Genomic DNA, 22449 nt, shown 5'->3' on the forward strand with positions numbered 1-22449 from the left:
CGTCATTAACCACTGCTCGGGCGTTGACGTCACCGACAAACGAAAGCCAATCCAGCGGCGATGACGTCACTGTCCAACGCTCCGGCGGTGACGTCACAGCCCGAGTGGCGACAGTCGGAACAGGAGCAAAGTCGTCTTTGCCAAAGTTGGCTTTCGCTTGTCGGTGACATCATCGCAAGGCGAATGCCGACCCGGGCGCGATGACGTCATCCTCATCCACTGTCGCCACTCGCCGGATGACGTCATCCTCATCCACTGTCGCCACTCGCCGAATGACGTCATCCTCCATCGTGACGTCACTCGCGACGCGAGGCACCATGAAGGTAAAGATGGCGGTCGCCATGTTTCCCGCGTCCGCAGTCTGAGGCGACTTTTTGGCGGGGTGAGCGCAGTGAGGGGGTGAGGGGGGTTAGGGCGGTGAGGGCGGTGAGGGGGTGAGGGCGGTGAGGGGAGTGAGGCAGTGGGGGGGGGGGGGGGGGTGAGGGCGGTGAGAGCAGTGAGAGGGTGAGGGGAGTGAGGGGGTGAGGGGAGTGAGGTGGTCAGGCCGTGAGGTGGTCAGGCCGTGAGGGGAGTGAGGCGGTCAGGCCGTGAAGGGAGTGAGGGGGGTGAGGGGAGTGAGGGGGGTGAGGGGAGTGAGGCCGTGGTGGGGGGAAGCGTGTGCTTGGTTTAGCATCACGGGCTGCAGCAGACGCACCACGCGACATACACGCACACAACCACGCCACACAGCACGCCACACACAGACACACCACGCCACACACAGACACACACCACGCGACACGAATCACAGCACGCACACAACCACACCACACACAGACACACACCACGCCACACAAGCACATCACACGCACAACACTCATCGCACACACAACACAGGCGGCAATTATTGGGTCTGGTTTTTGTCGATTGTTGTGCGCACCCACACACACCTACACACACCTACACCCCCCTACACACGCCCCCCTACACACCGCCCCCCTATACACCCCCCCTACACACACCCACCCTACACACACCCCCCCTACACACACCCCCCCTACACACACCCCCCTACACACACCCCCCTACACACACCCCCCTACACACACCCCTACACACACCCCCCTACACACACCCCCCTACACACACCCCCTACACACACACCCCTACACACACACCCCTACACACACACGCCAACACCCCCCTACACACACCCCCCTACACACACCCCCTACACACACACCCCCTACACACACACCCCTACACACGCCAACACCCCCCCTACACACACACACACCTACACTCCCCCCCCACACACCTACACCCACACACAAACGATCCCCCGTGTAGCCTTAACAGACTGTAGGAGCAAGTGCTGTTAGCGAGCACCTATGAAGGCCGGCACGGCACACGAGGGGGTGGGTGGCCAGGACCACGCTCGGTCACCTTTGTCTCCCCAGTGGCGATGTTTACACACCGCACCAGGAACTCATTTGAGGCTGAGTCGACCTAGGGGAGGCCCAGGACCGGTTCAGATAATCGTCACCGGTGTTGGCCGTGAGCGGGAATCAAACCCGGGTGGTTGCCGGGTTCATAGCGCAGTGCGCTAACCGCTACACCACCGCTCCCCATCACCCACATTGACACATCCACATATATACCCATCCACACACACCCACCCACATCCACACACACCCACTCACGTCCACACACACATCCACACACATACACACACCACCCACACACATCCACAGATTCAAAGAACACAGGATGAGATGTTACTATCCTTTGTGCAAGCACTTCCAAGAGTTCATGAACAGTGAGCCTGGTGAAATTTGGGGAGCGCATCGTCAGTAGTGAACCTTTGGTTCCTAGGGTGTTTCGGCCTTTCACACTATACACCCTCCCCAAAGGCGGCCAGCGACAGGGTGATCAATCCTACGCTTGCGTCCCATTCCCAATTAGTCATAGGAGTTGCCTTGTTGTTGATAGCCAACATCCCATCTACACACATCCACACATACACATCCACACACATGCACACACATACACACACACACATCCACACACACATCATACACACCACACACACCCAACTCGCCACCACTCCCGCGAGGGTGGTTTGACCATACTTCCCCACGCCAGTCATTGTGGGGGTCCCGGTGGAAAGTTTCGTGCAAAAAGTGCAGAACGTGACAATGAATATCCCCGCACTACGACCGCTACCTAACCCACGCGGGCCTTTACCGCCGTGTTATTATGAATACTACTGTATTATCATTAGTATCTCTGTTGATGTATGGTATCTCTAGTTCTCTATGTACAGCATCTCAATGGGTCTCTATGTACAGTATTTCCATGGGTCTATTTACAGTATCCATGGGTCTCTGGGTCTCTGTACAGTATCTTTATGGGTTTCTATGTAAGTATCTATGGATCTCTGGGTCCTTGTGCAGTATCAACATGGATCTCTGGGTCTATGTGCTACATGGATCTCTGGGTTTCTATGTACAGTATATCTATGACTGCCTATGGGTCCCTATGCATCTCTATGAGTCTGTAAAGTATATCTGGGTCTCTATGAGTCTCTGTACAGTATCTCTGTGTGTGTTGAACTTCTTTCGCACGTACGTAGCCAACCGTGCTATGTGTGTGTATGTTGAACTTCTCTCGCACCGTATGGAGGTGTGGGTGAAGGACAACAAACTAAACAACAACAAGCAGCAGCAGTTCTGAATAAAGGAGTTTGAAAACCTAGATGACGATGATGATTTAAAAGTGGCATCACATCTCCCAGTGGCTTATTAATGTTGGAAGGAAGAGAGCGTTCCAGACGGCCACAGAAGCAGTCTGAAAGTGTGCAATGCACTGACCACCGTCTTTTTATAATTGTTTATTGTTGTGTGTGTATAGATGTATGTGTGTACTTGTGCCTGTGTAGTGTATGTAAATGCTGTGTATGTGTGTGTATAATGCTGTCTATATTGTTTTTGTGTCTTGTGTATATATGTATAATTGTGTGTGTAATGTGTATAATTGTACTTGTGTATAACATGTAATTGGGTGTGTAATTGTGTGTATGTGTATAATTGTGCGTGTGGAATGTTGTGTATAATTGTGTGTGTTTGTGCATAACACCTGTATGTGTGCAGTTTGTGTGTGTCTTTGAATAACGTGTATAATGTGTATAATTGTACTTGTGTATAACATGTAATTGGGTGTGTAATTGTGTGTATGTGTATAATTGTGCGTGTGGAATGCTGTGTATAATGTCATCTACAACGTATCATTGCGTGTATAGTTACATGTGTAATTGTGTGTGATGTGTACAACGTGTGTATATGATGTGTTTAATTGTGTGTGTAACGTGTGTCATTGTGAGTAATGTGTATAACTTGTATAGCTGTGCGTGTGATGTGCATAGCATTGTGTATAATTGTGTGGGTGCGATGTGTCTACCTGTGTATAACGTCACGTGTAATTATGTGTGTGATGTTGTGTAGACGTGTGTGTGTATAATTGTGTGTGTGTGTGACGTGGTGTATCCCGTGTATAAGTGTGTGTTATGTTGTGTATAACATTGTGTATACCATCCTGTGTAATTGTGTGTGTGATGTGTATACTTGTGTGTGTATGACGTGTGTAACGTGTATACGTGCGTGTATGTAATTGTGTGTGTGATGTTTGTTGTCGCGTGTCCACAGAACGCGTCCGACAAGGGAAGTAGCGGCGGTGCTGGCGGCGGCGGGAAAATGAACCCTGCCAAGAAGGCCGTGAGGCAGAAGGTAGACTCGCTCGTTCGCTCTCTTTCATTCATTCATGATTCATTCCTTCATTAATTAATCCGTGATTCCATAAATTGATTATTCTTCTGTTCGCATTTCGACCGCCCGCTTTGGTGCTCGCTCACCCGTTCGACCGCTCGCTCACTCACCCGGTCGACCGCTCGCTCACCCACTCACTCACCCGTTCGACCGCTCACCCGATCGACCTCTCGCTCGCTCACTAACTCATCCGTTCGCTCGCTCACCCACTCACTCACCCGTTCGACCACTCACCCGTTCGACAGCTCGCTCACCCACTCACCCGTTTGACCACTCACTAGTTCGACCGCTCGCTGACCCACTCGCTCGCTGACCCACTCACTCACTCATTCAACCGCTCACCCGTTGGACCGCTCGCTCACCCACCCACTCACTCACTCGTTCGACCGCTCGCTCACTCACTCACTCACCCGTTCCACCACTCACCCATTCCACCAGTCACCTGTTTGACAGCTCGCTATCTCATTCACTCACTCACCGGTTCGACCACTCGCTCGTTCGACCGCTCGCTCACACGCTCACTCATTGACTTACTCAATTACTTACTCACCCACTCACTCATTGACCTAGTGACCCACCCACTCATTACTTTATCCACTCGCTCACTAAATTACTCACTCACCCACTCACTCATTGACCTGTGCGTGTGTGTATAGCGCTGTGGATGATTGCATGTGCACTGTTGCGTATGACGTGTGTGTAACGTGTATAAGTCTGCGTGTAAATTGCGCGCGTGTTTGTAGTGCTGTGGATGATTGTGTGTATTGTGCATAATTGCGTGTGTGTGTATAGCGCTGTGGATGATTGTGTGTGCACTGTTGCGGATGACGTGTGTGCAACGTGTATAAGTCTGTGTGTGTAACGTTGTGTAGAATTGCGCGCGCGCGTGTGTGTATAGCGCTGTGGATGATTGCGTGTGCACTGTTGCGTATGACGTGTGTAATGTGTACAAGTCTGTGTGTGTGTGTACCGTTGTGTAGAATTGCGTGCGTGCGTGTAGTGCTGTGGATGATTGCGTGTGCACTGTTGCGTATGACGTGTGTGTAACGTGTATAAGTCTGTGTGTGTGTGTAACGTTGTGTAGAATTGCGTGCGCGCGTGTGTGTAGCGCTGTGGATGATTGCGTGTGCACTGTTGCGTATGACGTGTGTGTAACGTGTAGTCTGTGTGTGCGTGTAACGTTGTATAGAATTGCGCGTGTGTGTGTAGCGCTGTGGATGATTGCTTGTGCACTGTTGCCTACGACCTTGTGTGTAACGTCTGCGTGGGTGCAGGAGGAGGAGGTGAAGGCTGCCGAGGTGTACGAGGAGTTCCTCGCCTCCTTCGAGGGGAGCTCGTCCGGTGGCATCAAGACTTTCGTACGGGGCGGCATCGTCAACGCCAAGGGTAGGCCCTCACGCGTCACTCACCATCTCGCGCACGCACGCACGCACGCTGACAAACGTGTGCTGATAAACGCGCGCTATCAAACGCGTGCTAACAAAACCAATGCTAACACACGTGTACTAACAAACCAATACTCGTAGAGACCCATAGACCCACAGAGAACCATAGACCCACAGAGATCCAAGGACTCATATAAAACCAGAGACCCACTCAGACTCACAACCCACGTAACCTCCTGCATACCAGGTGAGGGAGTTAACATCTTCTAGATTTGAAGCTTTCGTGACTGCAAGGATTCATACTCTTAGTTCTTTCGGTAAAGTCACGTAGGTAAAAAATGAAATTAAAATTAATAAAATTATATTATATTATTTTATAGTTAACATCGTGCCAAATAGAGGCATCGTCGGGGTCGGGATCAAACCCACGACCTCCTGCACACCAGGCGAGGGAGTTAATATCGCCTCGCCACCCTGGAGACTAACAAATTGGTCGTTTCGTCCCGTCCAGATGAGGGCGAGGAGCCCAAGAAAGGGCGACTCTACCGCCCCACGTCCCGGCTCATGGACACCAAACCCAGCCAGGCCGAGACGCCAGCGGCGCCGCCTCCAGCCTTCGACGCACGCAAGCCCGTACGTCTTACTGTGTGTGTACGTCTTACTGTGTGTGTGTGTACGTCTTACTGTGTGTGTGTGTGTGTACGTCTTACTGTGTGTGTGTGTGTGTACGTCTTACTGTGTATGTGTGTGTACGTCTTACTGTGTGTGTGTCAGAGGTCGCAAACGGGTTTTGATTCCTTACCCGTACCCGGCCGCACCAGGGTCGTAAACGGGTACCCGTACCCGGCCGTACCCGTACCCTACCCGTACCCAGGCGGGTACGGGTAGGGTACGGGTATCGGGTACCTGATTGCGACCTCTGGGATGAAGCCATGTTGCAGGCGCGGGTGGGTTGATTCTAGGAACTTGAATTGTGAGAAGAGACAAGACGTTGGGAAATGAGTGACAAACGGTGACTCACCAGTGACTCACGGCCTACCCGTACCCGTGCCCGGCCGCACCAGGGTCGCAAACAGCTACCCGTACCCAGCCGGGTACGGGTAGCCGGGTATCGGGTAGGGTACGGGTATCGGGTACCCGGTTGCGACCTCTGGTGTGTGTACGTCTTACTGGTGTGCGTGTACTTGTGTGTGTAGCGGTCGTGTAGCGGTCAGCGCTACTCTGCGCTACGAACCCCGTGACCCGGGTTCATTACCCGTTCACGGCCAACACCACCGGTGACGACTATCTGAACTGGATCATGGGCCTCCCCTTGATCGACTCAGCCTCAAATGAGTACCTGGTGTGGTGTGTAGTAAACATCGCCACTGGGGGAGACAAAGGCGGTTCTGGCCACTCACTCCCCTCGTGTTGCCGTGCCGGCCTTCATAGGTGGCTCGCTAACAGGACTTGCCCCAACAGTCTGTTAAGGCTATACGGGGGATCTTTGTCTACGTGTGCGTTGTGATTCCCGCACACCACCAATACCAGTGGCGAATATTTGAACCCGTCCTGGGCCTCCCCTAGGTCGACTCGGCCTACTCAGACGAGTACCCGGTGCGGTAGCGCAGAGTGAACATTGCCACTGGGGAGACAAAGGCGGCCGGGCGTGGTGCTGGCCACCCACCCCCTCGTGTTGTGTATTTGGGGTTTGCAGGTTTCTCTTCACGTGGGCCGCGTGGATTTTTTTCTTCGGGTTTTTCCCCCCCCCCCCCCCCCCGCTGCGTTCAGTAATCGTCGCCACGCGTCTTAGAGTATTTCGCTGAAGCTGTAAATTTCCACTCGACGAGGACGGTAATGATAAGCGACTTCGTTGAGCTATCATTTGTGGTCAGGTCGCTGCTGAAAACGAGCTGCGTAGCTCAGCTGTGTGGACTTTCCTGGTACAAGTTTGTTCAAATTGTTTAGTGTTTGCTTTCATTAATGCCTTGGAATCTCCCTCCCTCTCCTCCCCTCCTTCTCCTCCCCTCCCTCTCCTCGCTCTCCTCCCTCCCTCTCCTCCCTCCCTCCCTCTCCTTCCTTCCTCGCACAGCTTGTCAAGAAGGGAGAGAAGGAGAAAAAGAAGAGTAACCTGGAGCTCTTTAAAGAGGAGCTCAAGATGTGAGTTGGTGGCCATGGGTTGACTGCTGTGCCAGGCTAGGTGCAGGAGGAGGTCTCGCGACAGACCCAGCAGTTGCCATGGGTTGACTGCTGTGCCAGGCTAGGTGCAGGAGGAGGTCTCGCGACAGACCCAGCAGGTGCCGTGGGTTGACTGCTGTGCCAGGCTAGGTGCAGGAGGAGGTCTCGCGACAGACCCAGCAGGTGCCATGGGTTGACTGCTGTGCCAGGCTAGGTGCAGGAGGTCTCGCGACAGGCCCAGCAGGTGCCATGGGTTGACTGTTGTGCCAGGCTAGGTGCAGGAGGTCTCGGGACAGAATCAGGTGCTGTAGGTTGACTGACTGAGATAACTGGCAGATGTAGGAGGTCACGGGGCAGACCCAGGTGCCATGGGTTTTCTGCTGTGCCAGGCTAGGTGCAGGAGGAGGAGGTCAAGGGACAGACCCAGGTGCCATGGGTTGACAGTGAAATGACTGGCAGATGCACCAGCTATGCCCGGCCTACTTTGGCAACTTGCTGCGTTTTAGCCGCCCGGCGCTCCGTTCGTTGTTGTGAGCGTCGCTGGATGGATGAATTGATGGATGAATGGATGAATTAATTGATTAATGAATGCATGTATGAATGGATTAATTGATGCTTGGATTAATTGATGAATGAATTTATGAACAAATGGTTGAATGAATGGATTGATGGATGGACGTGCATGTATGAATGTTTGTCGTGCGTGTGTGTGTGCGCGTGTGCGTGCGGGTGTGTGCGCGTGTGCGTGCGGGTGTGTGTGTGTGCGTGTATGTGCGTGCGTGCGCGTGTGTGTGTGTGCGTGTGTGGGTGCGTGCGCGTGTGTGCGTGTGTGTGTGCGCGTGTGTGTGCGCGTGTGTGTGCGTGTGTGTGCGTGTGTACGTGTGTGTGTGTGTGCATGCGTGCGCATGTGTGTGCGTGTGCAGGATACAGGAGGAGAGGGAGGGCCGTCACAAGCTGAAGAAGGTGATGCAGGACGGCTCCTACCGGCCCAGCCGCTTCGAGCCGCTCTCCTCCGAGCTCGAGCAGCAGCTCGCCAAGCGCTCCTGTAAGGCAATCGGCAGCAGTAGCTGCAGCAGTAGCTGTAGTAGTCGCTAGTAGTAGCAGTAGGAATAATAGCAGCAGTAGCAGCTGTAGTAGTCGCCAGTAGTAGTAGCAGCAGTAGTAGCAGCAGTAGTAGCCAGTAGTAATAATAGCAGCAGTAGTAGGAACAGTAGTAGCAGCAGTAGTAGCATAAGTAGTAGAAGTAGTAGTTGCAGTAGCAGTAGTAGCAGCAGCAGTCGTTGCAGCAGGAGTAGCAGCATTATTAGTAGCAGCAGTAGTATCAGCAGCAGTAGTAGTAGCAGCAGCAGCAGTAGTATCAGCAGCGGTAGTAGTAGTAGCAGCAGCAGCAGTAGTATCAGCAGCGGTAGTAGTAGTAGCAGCAGCAGTAGTAGTAGCAGCAGCAGTAGTATCAGCAGTAGTAGTAGCAGCAGCAGCAGTTGTATTAGCAGCAGTAGTAGTAGCAGCAGCAGTAGTAGCAGTAGTTGCAGCAGTAGTAGCAACAGTAGAAGTAGTAGTAGTAGCAGTGGTAGTAGCAGTGGTAGTAGCAGTGCTAGTAGCAGTGCTAGTAGCAGTAGTAGTAGCAGCAGTAGCAGAATCTTTATCTTTGTTTATGTGTGTATGTGTGTACAAATGTGTGTGTACACGCGTGTGTGTGTGTTCACGTGTGTGTGTACACGTGTGTGTGTGTGTGTACACGCGTGTGCGCGAGCGTGTACCCATACTCAGCAGTGCTAGATGAGTACACCAGCGGGTTGTACGACACGGGGGATCTTTATATTTGTGTGTGTGTGTTCACGCGTGTGTCTGTACACGTGTGTGTACAGGTGTGTGTGTGTGTGTTCACGCGTGCGCATGTGCGTGTTCCCGTATTCAGCGGTGCTGGATGAGTACACCAGCGGGTCGTACGACACGGGGGATCCCAGCACCACCAACCTCTACCTCGGCAACATCAACCCCAAGGTGAGTGGGGAGGGGGGCGGGGGGACCCTCATTCATCCATTCGTTCACTGAGTCGTTCATCCACTCATTCATCCGTTAAGCCATTCATTCATTCAGTTCACCAATTCATTCATCCATGCGTTCATCCATCCATCCTTTCGTCCATGCATTCATCCATTTATTCATCCATCAATCCGTTAATCCATTAATCTATTCGTTAATGTATCAATCCATGCGTTCATCCATTCATGCAGCCATGCATTCAACCGTTAATTAATTTATTCATTCATTTGTTCATCCATTCATCCATGCGTTCATCCGTCCGTGCAGTCATTCATCCATCCATGCATCCATCAGCATCCATTCATTGCAGTCTAAATATTCCGATTCTAATGTTATGTATTGTAGTCACTTCCTTGCCTCTCCTACACTTTGCACGCCCGTCGTGCGTGTGTGTGCATGTGTGTGTGCGTGTGTGCGTGCGTGTGTGTGTGCGTGCGTGTGTGCGTGCGTGCGTGTGTGTGTGCGTGCGTGTATGTGCGCGTGTGTGTGTGCGTGTGTGTGCGTGTGTGTGTGCGCGTGTGTGTGTGTGTGCGTGTGTGCGTGTGTGTGTGTGCGTGTGTGCGCGTGTGTGTGTGTGTGCGTGTGTGCGTGTGTGTGTCTGTGTGTGCGTGTGTGTGTGTGCGTGTGCGTGCGTGTGTGTGCGTGTGTGTGTGCGTGCGTGTGTGTGCGCGTGTGTGTGTGCGTGTGTACGGTTTGTCGTTGTCACGTTCTCGCCCCGTGCCCGCTACCGTACTTCTTGCCTCAAAGAGCTTCATGGCTCATCGGATTACTCCTCCTGCTGCAATCTAAATACTCAACTTTCTGATTCTGGTGCGATTACCGCGCACCCTGCCATGCCGTACGGAAAAAAAAAAATTCCCCTGTAATGTACCATCTCTTACCGCGGTGGTGAGATGTTGACTACCTCACCTGGTATACGGAAGGTTCGTGGGTTCCATCCCGACCGTGGCGATGCCTGCTGCTGTATATTTGGAGTTTGCGGTGTCTCTCCCTCTCTCGCTCTCTCCCTCCCCGTAGCGAGATGTTCACTACCTCGCCTGGTATACGGAAGGTTCATGGTTTCCATCCTGACCGTGACGATGCCTGCTGCTGTATATTTTGTAGCTTGCGGTGTCTCTCCCTTTCTCTCTCCCTGTAGCGAGATGTTGACTACCTCACCTGGTATACGGGGAGGTTCGTGGGTTCCATCCCGACCGTGACGATGCCTGCTGCTGTATATTTGGAGTTTGCGGTGTCTCTCCCTTTCTCTCTCCCGGTAGCGAGATGTTGACTACCTCACCTGGTATACGGAAGATTCGTGGGTTCCATCCCGACCGTGGCGATGCCTGCTGCTGTATATTTGGAGTTTGCGGTGTCTCCCTCTCTCGCTGTCTCTCTCCCCTTAGCGAGATGTTGGCTACCTCGCCTGGTATACGGAAGGTTTATTGGTTCCATCCTGACCGTGACGATGCCTGCTGCTGTATATTTGGAGTTTGCAGTGTCTCCCTCTCTCCCTTTCTCTCTCCCCGTAGCGAGATGTTGACTACCTCACCTGGTATACGGGAGGTTCGTGGGTTCGATCCCGAGCGTGACGATGCCTGCTGTTGTATATTTTGTAGCTTGCGGTGTCTCCCTCTCTCGCTGTCTCTCTCCCCGTAGCGAGATGTTGGCTACCTCGCCTGGGGGTATACAGGAGGTCGTCGCCGGAGTTTGCGAGGTGACGATAATCGTGATATTTTTTTCTTCCCCCCCCGCCCGTCCCATCGCTCGCTCGCAGATGAACGAGGAGATGCTGTGCCAGGAGTTTGGCCGGTTCGGGCCGCTGGCCAGCGTCAAGATCATGTGGCCTCGCAAGGACGAGGAGCGCGCCCGGGACCGGCACTGCGGCTTCGTGGCCTACATGAATCGCAAGGATGCGGAGCGCGCCCTCAAGCTGCTCAACAGTAAATGACAACAATAATAACGACTGCGACGACAGTAACTGCAGTAACAACAACAACAACAACTTTCGATTGAAAGCTGTCGTGACTGCACCATGGATTCATCTTCTTGGTTCTTTCGGTAAAGTCACGTAGAAGGGAGATAATAAAATAATACAAATAAAACATAAGGTAAAATTCTCACGACGTTTCGGCCACAACGCAAGCAGCCGTTCTCAGGTGAAGAACAGGTCTGTCGGAAAGACTCACTCAAAAGACTCATTCAAACGCTGTCTTTCCGACAGACCTGTTCATTCAGACGCTGTCTTTCCGACAGACCTGTTCATTCAGACGCTGTCTTTCCGACAGACCTGCTCATTCAGACGCTGTCTTTTCGACAGACCTGTTCTTCACCTGAGGACGGCTGCTTGCGTTGTGGCCGAAACGTCGTGAGAATTGTATTTTATTATGTTTTATTTTTATTATTTTGTTATTTTCCTTCTACGCAACTTTACCGAAAGAACCAAGAAGATGAATCCCTGCAGTCACGAAAGCTTTAAATCGAAACAATAGTAATGACAACAGTAACATGAGCAATCATAAGGATGACAACAATATTAATAACTTAAAGAATGACTACGTTAATAACAAGAATAACAACGATATCAATAACAACAAGAACAATAATAAAAATAACAACAATGTTAACAACAAGAACAGCAACAACAACATTCATTATTACAATAACAACAACATTCATAGTTGCAACAATATTAATAACAACGGTAGCAACACCAATAACAACAATATTAATAACAATAACAACAGTAACACAAACAATACCAACAATATTAATGACAACAGTAATAACTTACAGGAATGACGGCAATCTTAACAGCAATGACAACAGCAATCACAATGCAAATACTAATCACAATAACAGCAATGATGAAAACAACAATAGCAACGGCAATAATCACAGCAATCATCCCTCCCTCTCCTCCCTCCCACCCCTCCCTCTCCTCCCTCCCTCCCTTTGCTCCCTCCCTCTCTTCTCTCTCCTCCCTGCCTCCCTCTCCTCTCTCCCCTCCCTCCTCTCCTCCCTCCCTCTCCTCCCTCTCCTCCCTCCCTCACCTCTCTCCCTGCCTCCCTCTCCTCTCTCCTCTCCCTCCTCTCCTCCCTCCCTCCCCTCCCTCTCCTCCCTCCCTCCCTTTGCTCCCTCCCTCTCTTCTCTCTCCTCCCTCCCTCCCTCACCTCTCTCCCTGCCTCCCTCTCCTCTCTCCCCTCCCTCCTCTCCTCCCTCCCTCTCCTCCCTCTCACCCTCTCCTCGCTCTCCTCCCTCTCTCTCCTCCCTCCCTCTCTTTCCTCCCTCTCTTCCCTCCCTCTCTTCCCTCCCTCTCCTCCCTCCCTCCCTCTCCTCTCTCCCTGCCTCCCTCCCTCCCCCCTCCCTTTCTCTCCTCCCTTTCCTCCCTTCCTCCCTCTCCTCCCTCCCACCCTCTCCTCCCTCTCCTCCCTCTCTCTCCTCCCTCCCTCTCTTTCCTCCCTCTCCTCCCTCCCTCTCCTCCCTCCCTCTCCTCCCACCCTCTCCTCCCTCGCCCTAGGCAAGGAGATCATGGGCTATGAGATGAGGCTGGGCTGGGGCAAGGCGATCCCCCTGCCGCCGTACCCACTCTACATCCCGCCGGCCATGCTGGAGCTCACCATGCCGCCACCGCCTTCGGGGCTGCCCTTCAACGCGCAGCCGCGGGAGAGGCTCCGCAACCCCCACGCGCCGCTGCCACCGCCGCCCGCCAACAACGAGGAGCTGGAGAAGGTACGGGCGCGACGTCGGGTGGAAGCACCCGCCACTCGCGTTGTTGTGTCGCTGTGTGTGGCTGTGTGTTGATTGTAGCGTGTGCGATTGTGGCTGTGTGTGTGTGTGGGTGGCTGTGTGTGTGTGTCGCTGTGGTTGTGTGTGTGCAACTGTGTGGCTGTGTGTGTGACTGTGTGTGTGACTGGCTGTGTGTGTTGCTGTGTGTGTGTGGCTGTTGGTGTGTGTGTGTCGCTGTGTGTGGGTGGCTGTGTGTGTGGGTGGCTGTGTGTGTGTGGCTGTGTGTGTGGGTGGCTGTGTGTGTGTGTGGCTGTGGTTGTGTGAGTGTTGCTGTGTGTGTGTGTCGCTGTGTGTGTTGATTGTAGTGTGTGTGTCGCTGTGGTTGTGTGTGTGTGTCGCTGTGGTTGTGTGTGTGGGTGTCTGTGTGCGGTTGTGTGTGTGTGTGTCGCTGTGTGTGTGTGGCTGTGTGTGTGTGTGGCTGTTGGTGTGTGTGGCTGTGTAAAGTTGGAGAAGGTGCGGGCGGGACGTCGGGTGGAAGCACCCGCCACTCGCGTTGTTGTGTCGCTGTGTGTGGCTGTGCGTTGATTGTAGCGTGTGTGTGTGGCTGTGTGTGTGTGTGATTGTGGCTGTGTGTGTGCAGCTGTGTGTGGCTGTGTGTGTGCGGCTGTGTGTGTGGCTGTGTGTGTGTGGCTGTGTGTTGATTGTAGTGTGTGTGTGTGTGGCTGTGTGTGTGTGTGCAGCTGTGTGTGGCTGTGTGTGTGTGGCTGTGGTTGTGTGTGTGTGTGTCGTTGTGTGTGTGCAGCTGTGTGGCTGTGTGTGTGGGTGGCTGTGTGTGTGTGGCTGTGTGTGTGGCTGTGGTTGTGTGTAGCTGTGGCTGTAGCTGTTGTTGTGGGTGGCTGTTGGTGTGTGTGGCTGTGTGTGTGTGGCTGTGTGTGTGTGGCTGTGTGTGTAGTTGTGTGTTGCTGTGGATAGGTGCAGTATGTGTGTATGATGCTGTGTTTAGTTGTTTGTTGCTCTGGGTAAGTACAGATTGTGTGTGTATTGCTGTAGGTAGGTGTGTGTTGCTGTGTGTAGTTGTGTGTGTAGTTCCGTGTACTGTTTTGTTTTGCTATGGGTATGTGTGTCTGTGTGTGTTGCTATGGGTTTGTGTGTGTGTGTTGCTGTGGGTTGGTGTGTGTGTGTTGCTGTGGGTTGGTGTGTGTGTGTGCTGTGTGTAATCGTGTGTTGCTGTGGGCTGGTGTGTGCTGTGTGTAATTGTGTTGCTATATGTGTTGCGTGTATTGCTGTGTACAGTTATGTTTTTTCTATGGGTAGGTGTGTGTGTTGCTGTGTGACGTTACTATGTGTGTAGCTGTTTGTGATATTACTGTGTGTGACGTTATAGTGTGTGTAGCTGTTTGTGTGTACCTGTCTGTCTGTGTGTAGCTGTGTGTGATGTTACTGTGTGTGTAACTGTGTGTGACCACATTGTGTGTGTAGTTTTGTGTGACGAATGTGGCTGTGTGTGTCTAACTGTGTGACGACGTTATTGTATGTGTAGCCGTGTGTGCAGTTCTGTGTGACGTGTAGCTGTCTGTGTGTAGCTGTGTGTGATGTTACTGTGTGTATAACTGTGTGTGACAACGTTATTGTATGTGTAGCCGTGTGTGTAGTTCTGTGTGACGTGTCGTTGTCTGTGTAGTCGTGTGTGACTTGTGTGTGTGTCTGTGTACCTGTCCGTGTGTGACGTGTGTACCTGTCCGTGTGTGTAGCCGTGTGTGTCTGTCTGTAGCTGTCTGTGTGTAGCTGTCCGTGTGTAGCTGTTTGTGTGTAGCTGTCCGTGTGTGGCGCTGTGCTGTGTTTTTTGCGTCATTGAGAATTGTTCGTTACTCTCATCCGCCTCATGTTTTCTATTATTCGATGTGAATGATTGAACAGACTCTGTCCCAAGCCGTAGTAAAAGTGGTTATACCCACCGAAAGGTACAGTTACGCCTCCTCTTACCAACCTATACCTACCTTACCCACCTTACCTGCCTACCTACCCATCAAACCCGCACTACTGATTATTTTCCCTGGGTAAAGCCAAGCCAAACCAAAACCACCCACACGGCAAACCCGATTGGTTCGTAAATTGATGGAACTGTAGCTGTACGTATATATATATATTAAATATATATTTGGATAATACGAACGAGATCAATATAAGAACCTTCGTTGCGTTAAAGGCAAACGAAAGTGCGGTTTTAAAAAGACTCATTCGTCACGAGGGATAAAAGTATTCGTACGTTTAGGGGGTTTAGTTTTTTTTCCGTTTTCTTAACGAATAACCCTTTACAAATCTAGCTTCTGCGCAGAAATATACATGTACACGAATGGGCAACTTAAGAATTTTTTTTAATAATGAACCGGATTTTTCAAGGTCACCCGTCGTCCGATTCGAGATTGAATCGGACGACTCGGCTTTGAATCTCGTCGCCAGAGTTGCGGTTGTTGTCGTTATCGTCGCCAAAATAAAGTAAAAGACAAAACGGCGTCAAGACGAATGTTAAAATTAACAAAAAACCCGAACTTGACCCCCCACCGCCTTCGAAAAATAAATATCAAAAAATACAAACCGCAACCGAAATTGAACGTCGTAACCCAAATCCACTTTCCCCTCCACGAATAACTAAAAAATGACGTTTACGTCACCACCGCCGCCGCAGTAGTAATAACAACGACAATGGCGATCGCCATCCCTTCATCTCCAACGCCGGCGAATGTTAAGCGTGAGCAGCCGGCTTAGACGGTCCGGCGCTGCGGCATCCGTGGTGACGCGCAAACGTCGAGAGGTGGAGGAGGCTCCAGGTAGGGTCACCCTCCCCCCCACGCCAAAAGGGCCAAGGGCAGAGTCTGTTAGTTTCTGCTTCGCTAGCGCGCACGACGTCGCCGCCACGCCGCTGGCGGAAGGGGTTGGGTTGGCGGTGGTGGTGGGGAAGGAGCCGCAGCCCGCCTCTTCACGGGAGAGTCGTCGTCGTCGTCGTCGTCGCCAGCCGGCCGGTCCCTCTGCGCGTGGACGTCACGACAGCCGTCGCTGTCTGCCCCTGGGGGGGGGGGTTGTGGGTGGCGCCGGGTGGGGTGGCGGACGAGGAGGAGAGAGACGAGAGGGGAGAGCGGCCGAGAGGGCAAGAGGAGAGGGCGAGAGAGGGAGAGAGGACCGTGCAGCGCCTACGTCAATACGCAGTGGGGGGGGTGGGGGGTGGTGGGGAGGTAGCGCCTTTGGGTTGTGTTGGTGCGGTGGCGATACGCCGCCGCTGGTGAAGGGTCAAACAGGTGACTCGTTCGTGCTCGTGCGCTCGCACGCAGTCGTGTACACGCACGCTCATGCACGCACGCCCACGCACTCGCACGCACTCGCACGCACTCGCACGCACTCGCACGCACTCGCACGCACTCGCACGCACTCGCACGCACTCGCACGCACTCCTACGCACACGCACGCACTCCCACGCACACGCTCGCACACACATGCACTCAAACTCACGCACGCACTCCCACGCACGCACTCGCACGCACGCACTCCCACGCACTCGCACGCACTCGCACGCACGCACTCCCACGCACGCACTCCCACGCACACGCTCACACGCACGCACATGCACTCAAACTCACGCACTCACGCACGCACTCACACGCACTCACTCATTCACACACGCACACACGCCGACTCACACATGCACTCCCACACACGCACGCACTCCCACACACGCACGCACTCCCACAACAGCAACAAACGCCGCCAATCGCCACTAAGTGGCGGTGACGTCACCATGGTGCTTGTGCCAGGCTAGGTGCACTTTAAGGCCACGTGGAGTGTCGAACGCCCACTGGCAGGAGGTCACGGGACAGACCCAGCAGGTGCCAATGGTTCAACTTACTGACAGATGACTGGCCAATGCACCAGCTGTTTTCCTCCTTACTGTCCCACACACGCTCTTCCACACGTACGCTCACTCCTGCACGCACGCATAGCAGGGATGGGGGTAATGTTTTTGACCTTTTGAAAAAACACGAAAAAGTTAAATTTGAATAGGACGCCCCTGGTACAGAGGACAAACCGCGACACGACAGGGGTTGTGTGGGTTGTTGGGGTGGTGATGGTACAGAAAAGCTTAAGCTAGATTTTCTTCCACGTAGTTTAGTGGTATTTAGGTTGAAGGTGGAGGGGTTGCCAGCCCCTCGCACCCATCCAAAGCCACTACGGGTGGCCACGTAGAATGTCCGAATGCTCAATGCGGAGGAGAGGCTGCCACTCCTCTGTCGGGAGCTGGACTGGTACAGCCTGGATCTCTGTGGCATTCAGGAGGTCCGGTGGAACGGCTCTGGCTTCAGTCACCATGAGGAGTGGACAGTCCTCCACTCAGGGCAGGAGACTGCTAAACAATCCTTGAAAGATCTGGACAAAGTCCCATCATTGAGTGCCTACAGCAGGCAAGGCTGCGTTGGCTGGGCCATGTAGCCCGCATGCCCAGCCACCGCATGACGAAACAGCTTTTGTTCGGCCGGATAGAGGAGGCTAAACGGGCTAAAGAAAAGATGGAGTGATGTGATACAAGAGGATGTAGAGCTGAGTGGACTTCCCGATGACTGGTACCAGCGGTGTCTGTGGAGGAGGCTCGTGAAGGACGCTACTGGGCAGTTGGAGGCAGTCGCCCTCCGGTAACGACGGAGGGCGGAGGAGCGACGCTCACAATGAGCAGACCTCGTTTTTGAGAAGCGATCCGGCCATCACAAATTATAGCAACCCAACGTAGTGGCTGCGTTTTAAGCCCCGGCCAAATACTCTCTAAACGCACGTTTCTATAGACTCATGGAGACCCATAGAGACCAATATTCATAGAGACGCATAGAGACCCATAGAACCACAGAGACCCACAGAAACCTATAGCAGCCAAATACTCTAAACACACGTTTCTACAGACTAATAGAGACCCACGGAGACCCATACTCAGAGACCCACAGAGATCCAGAGACAAATACCTCTTCAACGTGTGATGTCAGATTATCAATGTGGAGGGGACAAACTGGAGGTCCCGGAGGGAAAAATCCACGCGCCCGCGGGATGAAAGAGAGAGAGAGGAGAGACACGCAAACTCCGAATGTACAGCAGGCGTCAGGGTCGGGGTTGAACCCACGACCTCCTGCGTACCGGGCGAGGGAGTTAACATCTAGCGACAGTGGCGCCTGGGTTTAAAGCGCGGGGGAGACCCTCGCGTCCAGAACGTCTTGCCGTCGTGAGGACGAGTTGGTAGTGGGCGTTTAAAAAAATCTCGGTGTTCTGCGTTTCGACATTGGCCGAACTCCCGATGAGTGCGGTTAGCTACGTACGGTGGGAAAGAAATTCAACACACACAGCAGGGTTGGCTACGTACGGTGTGAAAGAAGTTCAACATATGTGAATAGGTAGATGGATAAGTGAGTGGGTAGGTGAGTGGGTAGGTAACTGGATTGGTGAGTCAGTAGGTGAGTAGTTAGGTAAGTGGATTGGTGAGTCAGTTGGTGAGTAGTTAGGTAACTGGATAGGTGAATCAGTAGGTGAGTGGGTGGGTAACTGGATAGGTGCATTGGTAGGTGAGTGGTTAGGTAGTTGGATAGGTGAGTCGGTAGGTGAGTGGGTAGGTAACTGGATAGGTGAGTCAGTAGGTGAGTGGTTAGGTAACTGGATTGGTGAGTCAGTAGGTGAGTAGTTAGGTAACTGGATAGGTGAATCAGTAGGTGAGTGGGTGGGTAACTGGATAGGTGCATTGGTAGGTGAGTGGTTAGGTAGTTGGATAGGTGAGTCGGTAGGTGAGTGGGTAGGTAGCTGGATAGGTGAGTCAGTAGGTGAGTGGTTAGGTAACTGGATTGGTGAGTCAGTAGGTGAGTAGTTAGGTAACTGGATAGGTGAATCAGTAGGTGAGTGGGTGGGTAACTGGATAGGTGCATTGGTAGGTGAGTGGTTAGGTAGTTGAATAGGTGAGTCGGTAAGTGAGTGGGTAGGTAGATGGATTGGTGAGTTGGTAGGTGGATAGGTGAATCGGTAGGTGAGTGGTTAGGTAACTGGATAGGTGAATCAGTAGGTGAGTGGGTGGGTAACTGGATAGGTGCATTGGTAGGTGAGTGGTTAGGTAGTTGAATAGGTGAGTCGGTAGGTGAGTGGGTTGGTAGATGGATTGGTGAGTTGGTAGGTGGATAGGTGAATCAGTAGGTGAGTGGGTAGGTAACTGTATAGGTGAATCGGTAGGTGAGTGGGTAGGTAACTGGATAGGTGCATTGGTAGGTGAGTGGTTAGGTAGTCGGATAGGTGAGTCGGTAGGTGATTGGGTAGCTAGATGGATTGGTGAGTTGGTAGGTGGATAGGTGAGTGGGTTGGTAGCTGGATAGGTGAATGGGTAGGTGAGTAGTTAGGTAACTGCATAGGTGAGTCAGTAGGTGAGTGGGTGGGTAACTGGATAGGTGAATCAGTAGGTGAGTGGGTGGGTAACTGGATAGGTGAATCGGTAGGTGAGTAGTTAGGTAGTTGGATAGGTGAGTCGGTAGGTGAGTGGGTAGCTAGATGGATAGGTGAGTGGGTAGCTAGATGGATAGGTGAATGGGTTGGTAGCTGGATAGGTAAATGGGTAGGTGAGTGGTTAGGTAACTGCATAGGTGAGTCAGTAGGTGAGTGGTTAGGTAACTGGATAGGTGAATCGGTAGGTGAGTGGGTAGGTAACTGGATAGGTGCATTGGTAGGTGATTGGTTAGGTAGTTGGATAGGTGAGTCGGTAGGTGAGTGGGTAGGTAGCTTGATAGGTGAGTGGGTAGGTAGATGGATTGGTGAGTTGGTAGGTGGATAGGTGAATGGGTAGGTGAGTGGGTAGGTAACTGCATAGGTGAGTCAGTAGGTGAGTGGTTAGGTAACTGGATAAGTGAATCGGTAGGTGAGTGGGTAGGTAGCTGGATAGGTGAGTCGGTAGGTGAGTGGTTAGGTAGCTGGATAGGTGAGTTGGTAGGTGATTGGGTAGCTAGATGGATAGGTGATTGGGTAGCTAGATGGATAGGTGAGTGGGTAGGTCGGTGGATAGGCGAGTGGTTCGGTAACTGGATAGGTGAGTCAGTACGTGAGTGGTTAGGTAGCTGGATAGATGAATCGGTAGGTGAGTGGTTCGGTAACTGGATTGGTGAGTGGGTGGGTAGATGGATTGGTGAGTTGGTAGGTGGATAGGTGAGTGGGTTGGTAGCTGGATAGGTGAGTGGGTAGGTGAGTGGGTAGGTAACTGGATTGGTGAGTCAGTACGTGAGTGGTTAGGTAGCTGGATAGGTGAGTTGGTAGGTGATTGGGTGGCTAGATGGATAGGTGAGTGGGTAGGTCGGTGGATAGGCGAGTGGTTCGGTAACTGGATAGGTGAGTCAGTACGTGAGTGGTTAGGTAGCTGGATAGATGAATCGGTAGGTGAGTGGTTCGGTAACTGGATTGGTGAGTGGGTGGGTAGATGGATTGGTGAGTTGGTAGGTGGATAGGTGAGTGGGTTGGTAGCTGGATAGGTGAGTGGGTAGGTGAGTGGGTAGGTAACTGGATTGGTGAGTCAGTACGTGAGTGGTTAGGTAGCTGGATAGGTGAGTTGGTAGGTGATTGGGTGGCTAGATGGATAGGTGAGTGGGTAGGTCGGTGGATAGGCGAGTGGTTCGGTAACTGGATAGGTGAGTCAGTACGTGAGTGGTTAGGTAGCTGGATAGATGAATCGGTAGGTGAGTGGTTCGGTAACTGGATTGGTGAGTGGGTGGGTAGATGGATTGGTGAGTTGGTAGGTGGATAGGTGAGTGGGTTGGTAGCTGGATAGGTGAGTGGGTAGGTGAGTGGGTAGGTAACTGGATTGGTGAGTCAGTACGTGAGTGGTTAGGTAGCTGGATAGGTGAGTTGGTAGGTGATTGGGTGGCTAGATGGATAGGTGAGTGGGTAGGTCGGTGGATAGGCGAGTGGTTCGGTAACTGGATAGGTGAGTCAGTACGTGAGTGGTTAGGTAGCTGGATAGGTGAAGTCGGTAGGTGAGTGGGTGGGTAGGCAGGTAGGTGAGTGGGTAGGTAGATGGCTGAGTGGGTAGCTGCCGGGTAACTGGCTGCGGGGGCCGTGCGTGACGCCTCGGTGCTGTGCTGCAGGCCCCTGCTGTGCCTCATCCACCGCATGATCGAGTTTGTGGTGCGCGAGGGACCGCTCTTCGAAGCCATCATCATGAGCCGGGAGATCAACAACCCCATGTACAGGTGAGGTGCCCGCACTCTTCCCACCCGGCACCAGCAGGTTCACAGTGGCCGTGGCGGAAACGCTGAACCAAGAGCCCCTGGGTTCAAGCACTGGGTCTGGGCGTCTCTCTTATTGGGTCGATAATGGCCATGGCAGAGACACTCAGCCAACATTGTTGAGAGCCTGAGTTCGAGCCCTGGGTCTGAGTGTCTCTGGGTTCATAATGGCCATGGCAGAGACACAGCCAACATTGTCGAGATCCTGTTTTCGAGCCCTGGGTCTGGGGGGTGTCTCTGGGTTCACAGTGGTCATGTCGGAGACACACAGCCAACATTGTCAAGATCCTGGGTTCAAGCCCTGGGTCTGGGGTGTCTCAGTGGGTTCACAGTGGTCGTGTCGGAGACACAGCCAACATTGTCAAGATCCTGGGTTCAAGCCCTGGGTCTGGGGTGTCTCAGTGGGTTCACAGTGGTCGTGTCGGAGACACAGCCAACATTGTCAAGATCCTGGGTTCATGCCCTGGGTCTGGGGTGTCTCAGTGGGGACACAGTGGTCGTGTCGGAGACACAGCCAACATTGTCAAGATCCTGGGTTCAAGCCCTGGGTCTGGGGTGTCTCAGTGGGTTCACAGTGGTCGTGTCGGAGACACTTGCCATCCATAGGCCTTTGTGTCTCTCTCTCGAGACGATTCTTTCGCACCCTACGAGGTCAGCTGTAGGTTTCGCAATCCTTGAGTGACAATCTTTGCCTAAGCAATTGCAAGTGAATGCGGTGGCAGCTCCAGAGGTGTTTGTTGCTTTTTCTTTACGTCGCTCCCTCTTGGTCTGCCAAGCAGTTTGTCTTTTCTCTTCGCCTCTCCTGAGGTGCCAGTACTCTGGAAAAGCCAGGGTTCGAGGCCTGGGTGTGTCTCTTATTGGGTTCACAGTGGCCGTGTCGGAGGCACTGCCAGTACGATGGAGCCACCTGGGTTCGAGCCCTGGGTCTGGGTGTCTCTTATTGGGTTCACAGTGGCCGTGTCAGAGGCACTGCCAGTACGCTGGAGCCACCTGGGTTCGAGCCCTGGGTCTGGGGTGTCTCAGTGGGTTCACAGTGGTCGTGTCGGAGACACAGCCAACATTGTCAAGATCCTGGGT

The 22449-nt window shown here is 52.8% G+C and overlaps 1 protein-coding gene across 1 annotated transcript in view; it reads left to right on the forward strand.

The window, feature by feature from the left end:
• Nucleotides 1-302: 302 nt before the first annotated feature.
• Nucleotides 303-22449, forward strand: part of U2SURP (U2 snRNP associated SURP domain containing) — a 44939-nt gene continuing 22792 nt past the window's right edge. The window contains 11 exon segments of the mRNA XM_078882527.1: nt 303-323; nt 3684-3764; nt 5078-5189; nt 5700-5821; nt 7260-7327; nt 8269-8390; nt 9261-9346; nt 11145-11310; nt 12888-13099; nt 15014-15057; nt 21232-21336. Coding sequence (XP_078738653.1) covers nt 318-323; nt 3684-3764; nt 5078-5189; nt 5700-5821; nt 7260-7327; nt 8269-8390; nt 9261-9346; nt 11145-11310; nt 12888-13099; nt 15014-15057; nt 21232-21336 — 1124 coding nt within the window. The 5' untranslated portion in view covers nt 303-317.

This window comes from Lampetra fluviatilis, chromosome 66, assembly GCF_964198595.1.
Source record: "Lampetra fluviatilis chromosome 66, kcLamFluv1.1, whole genome shotgun sequence".
Classification (NCBI taxonomy): Eukaryota; Metazoa; Chordata; class Hyperoartia; order Petromyzontiformes; family Petromyzontidae; genus Lampetra; species Lampetra fluviatilis.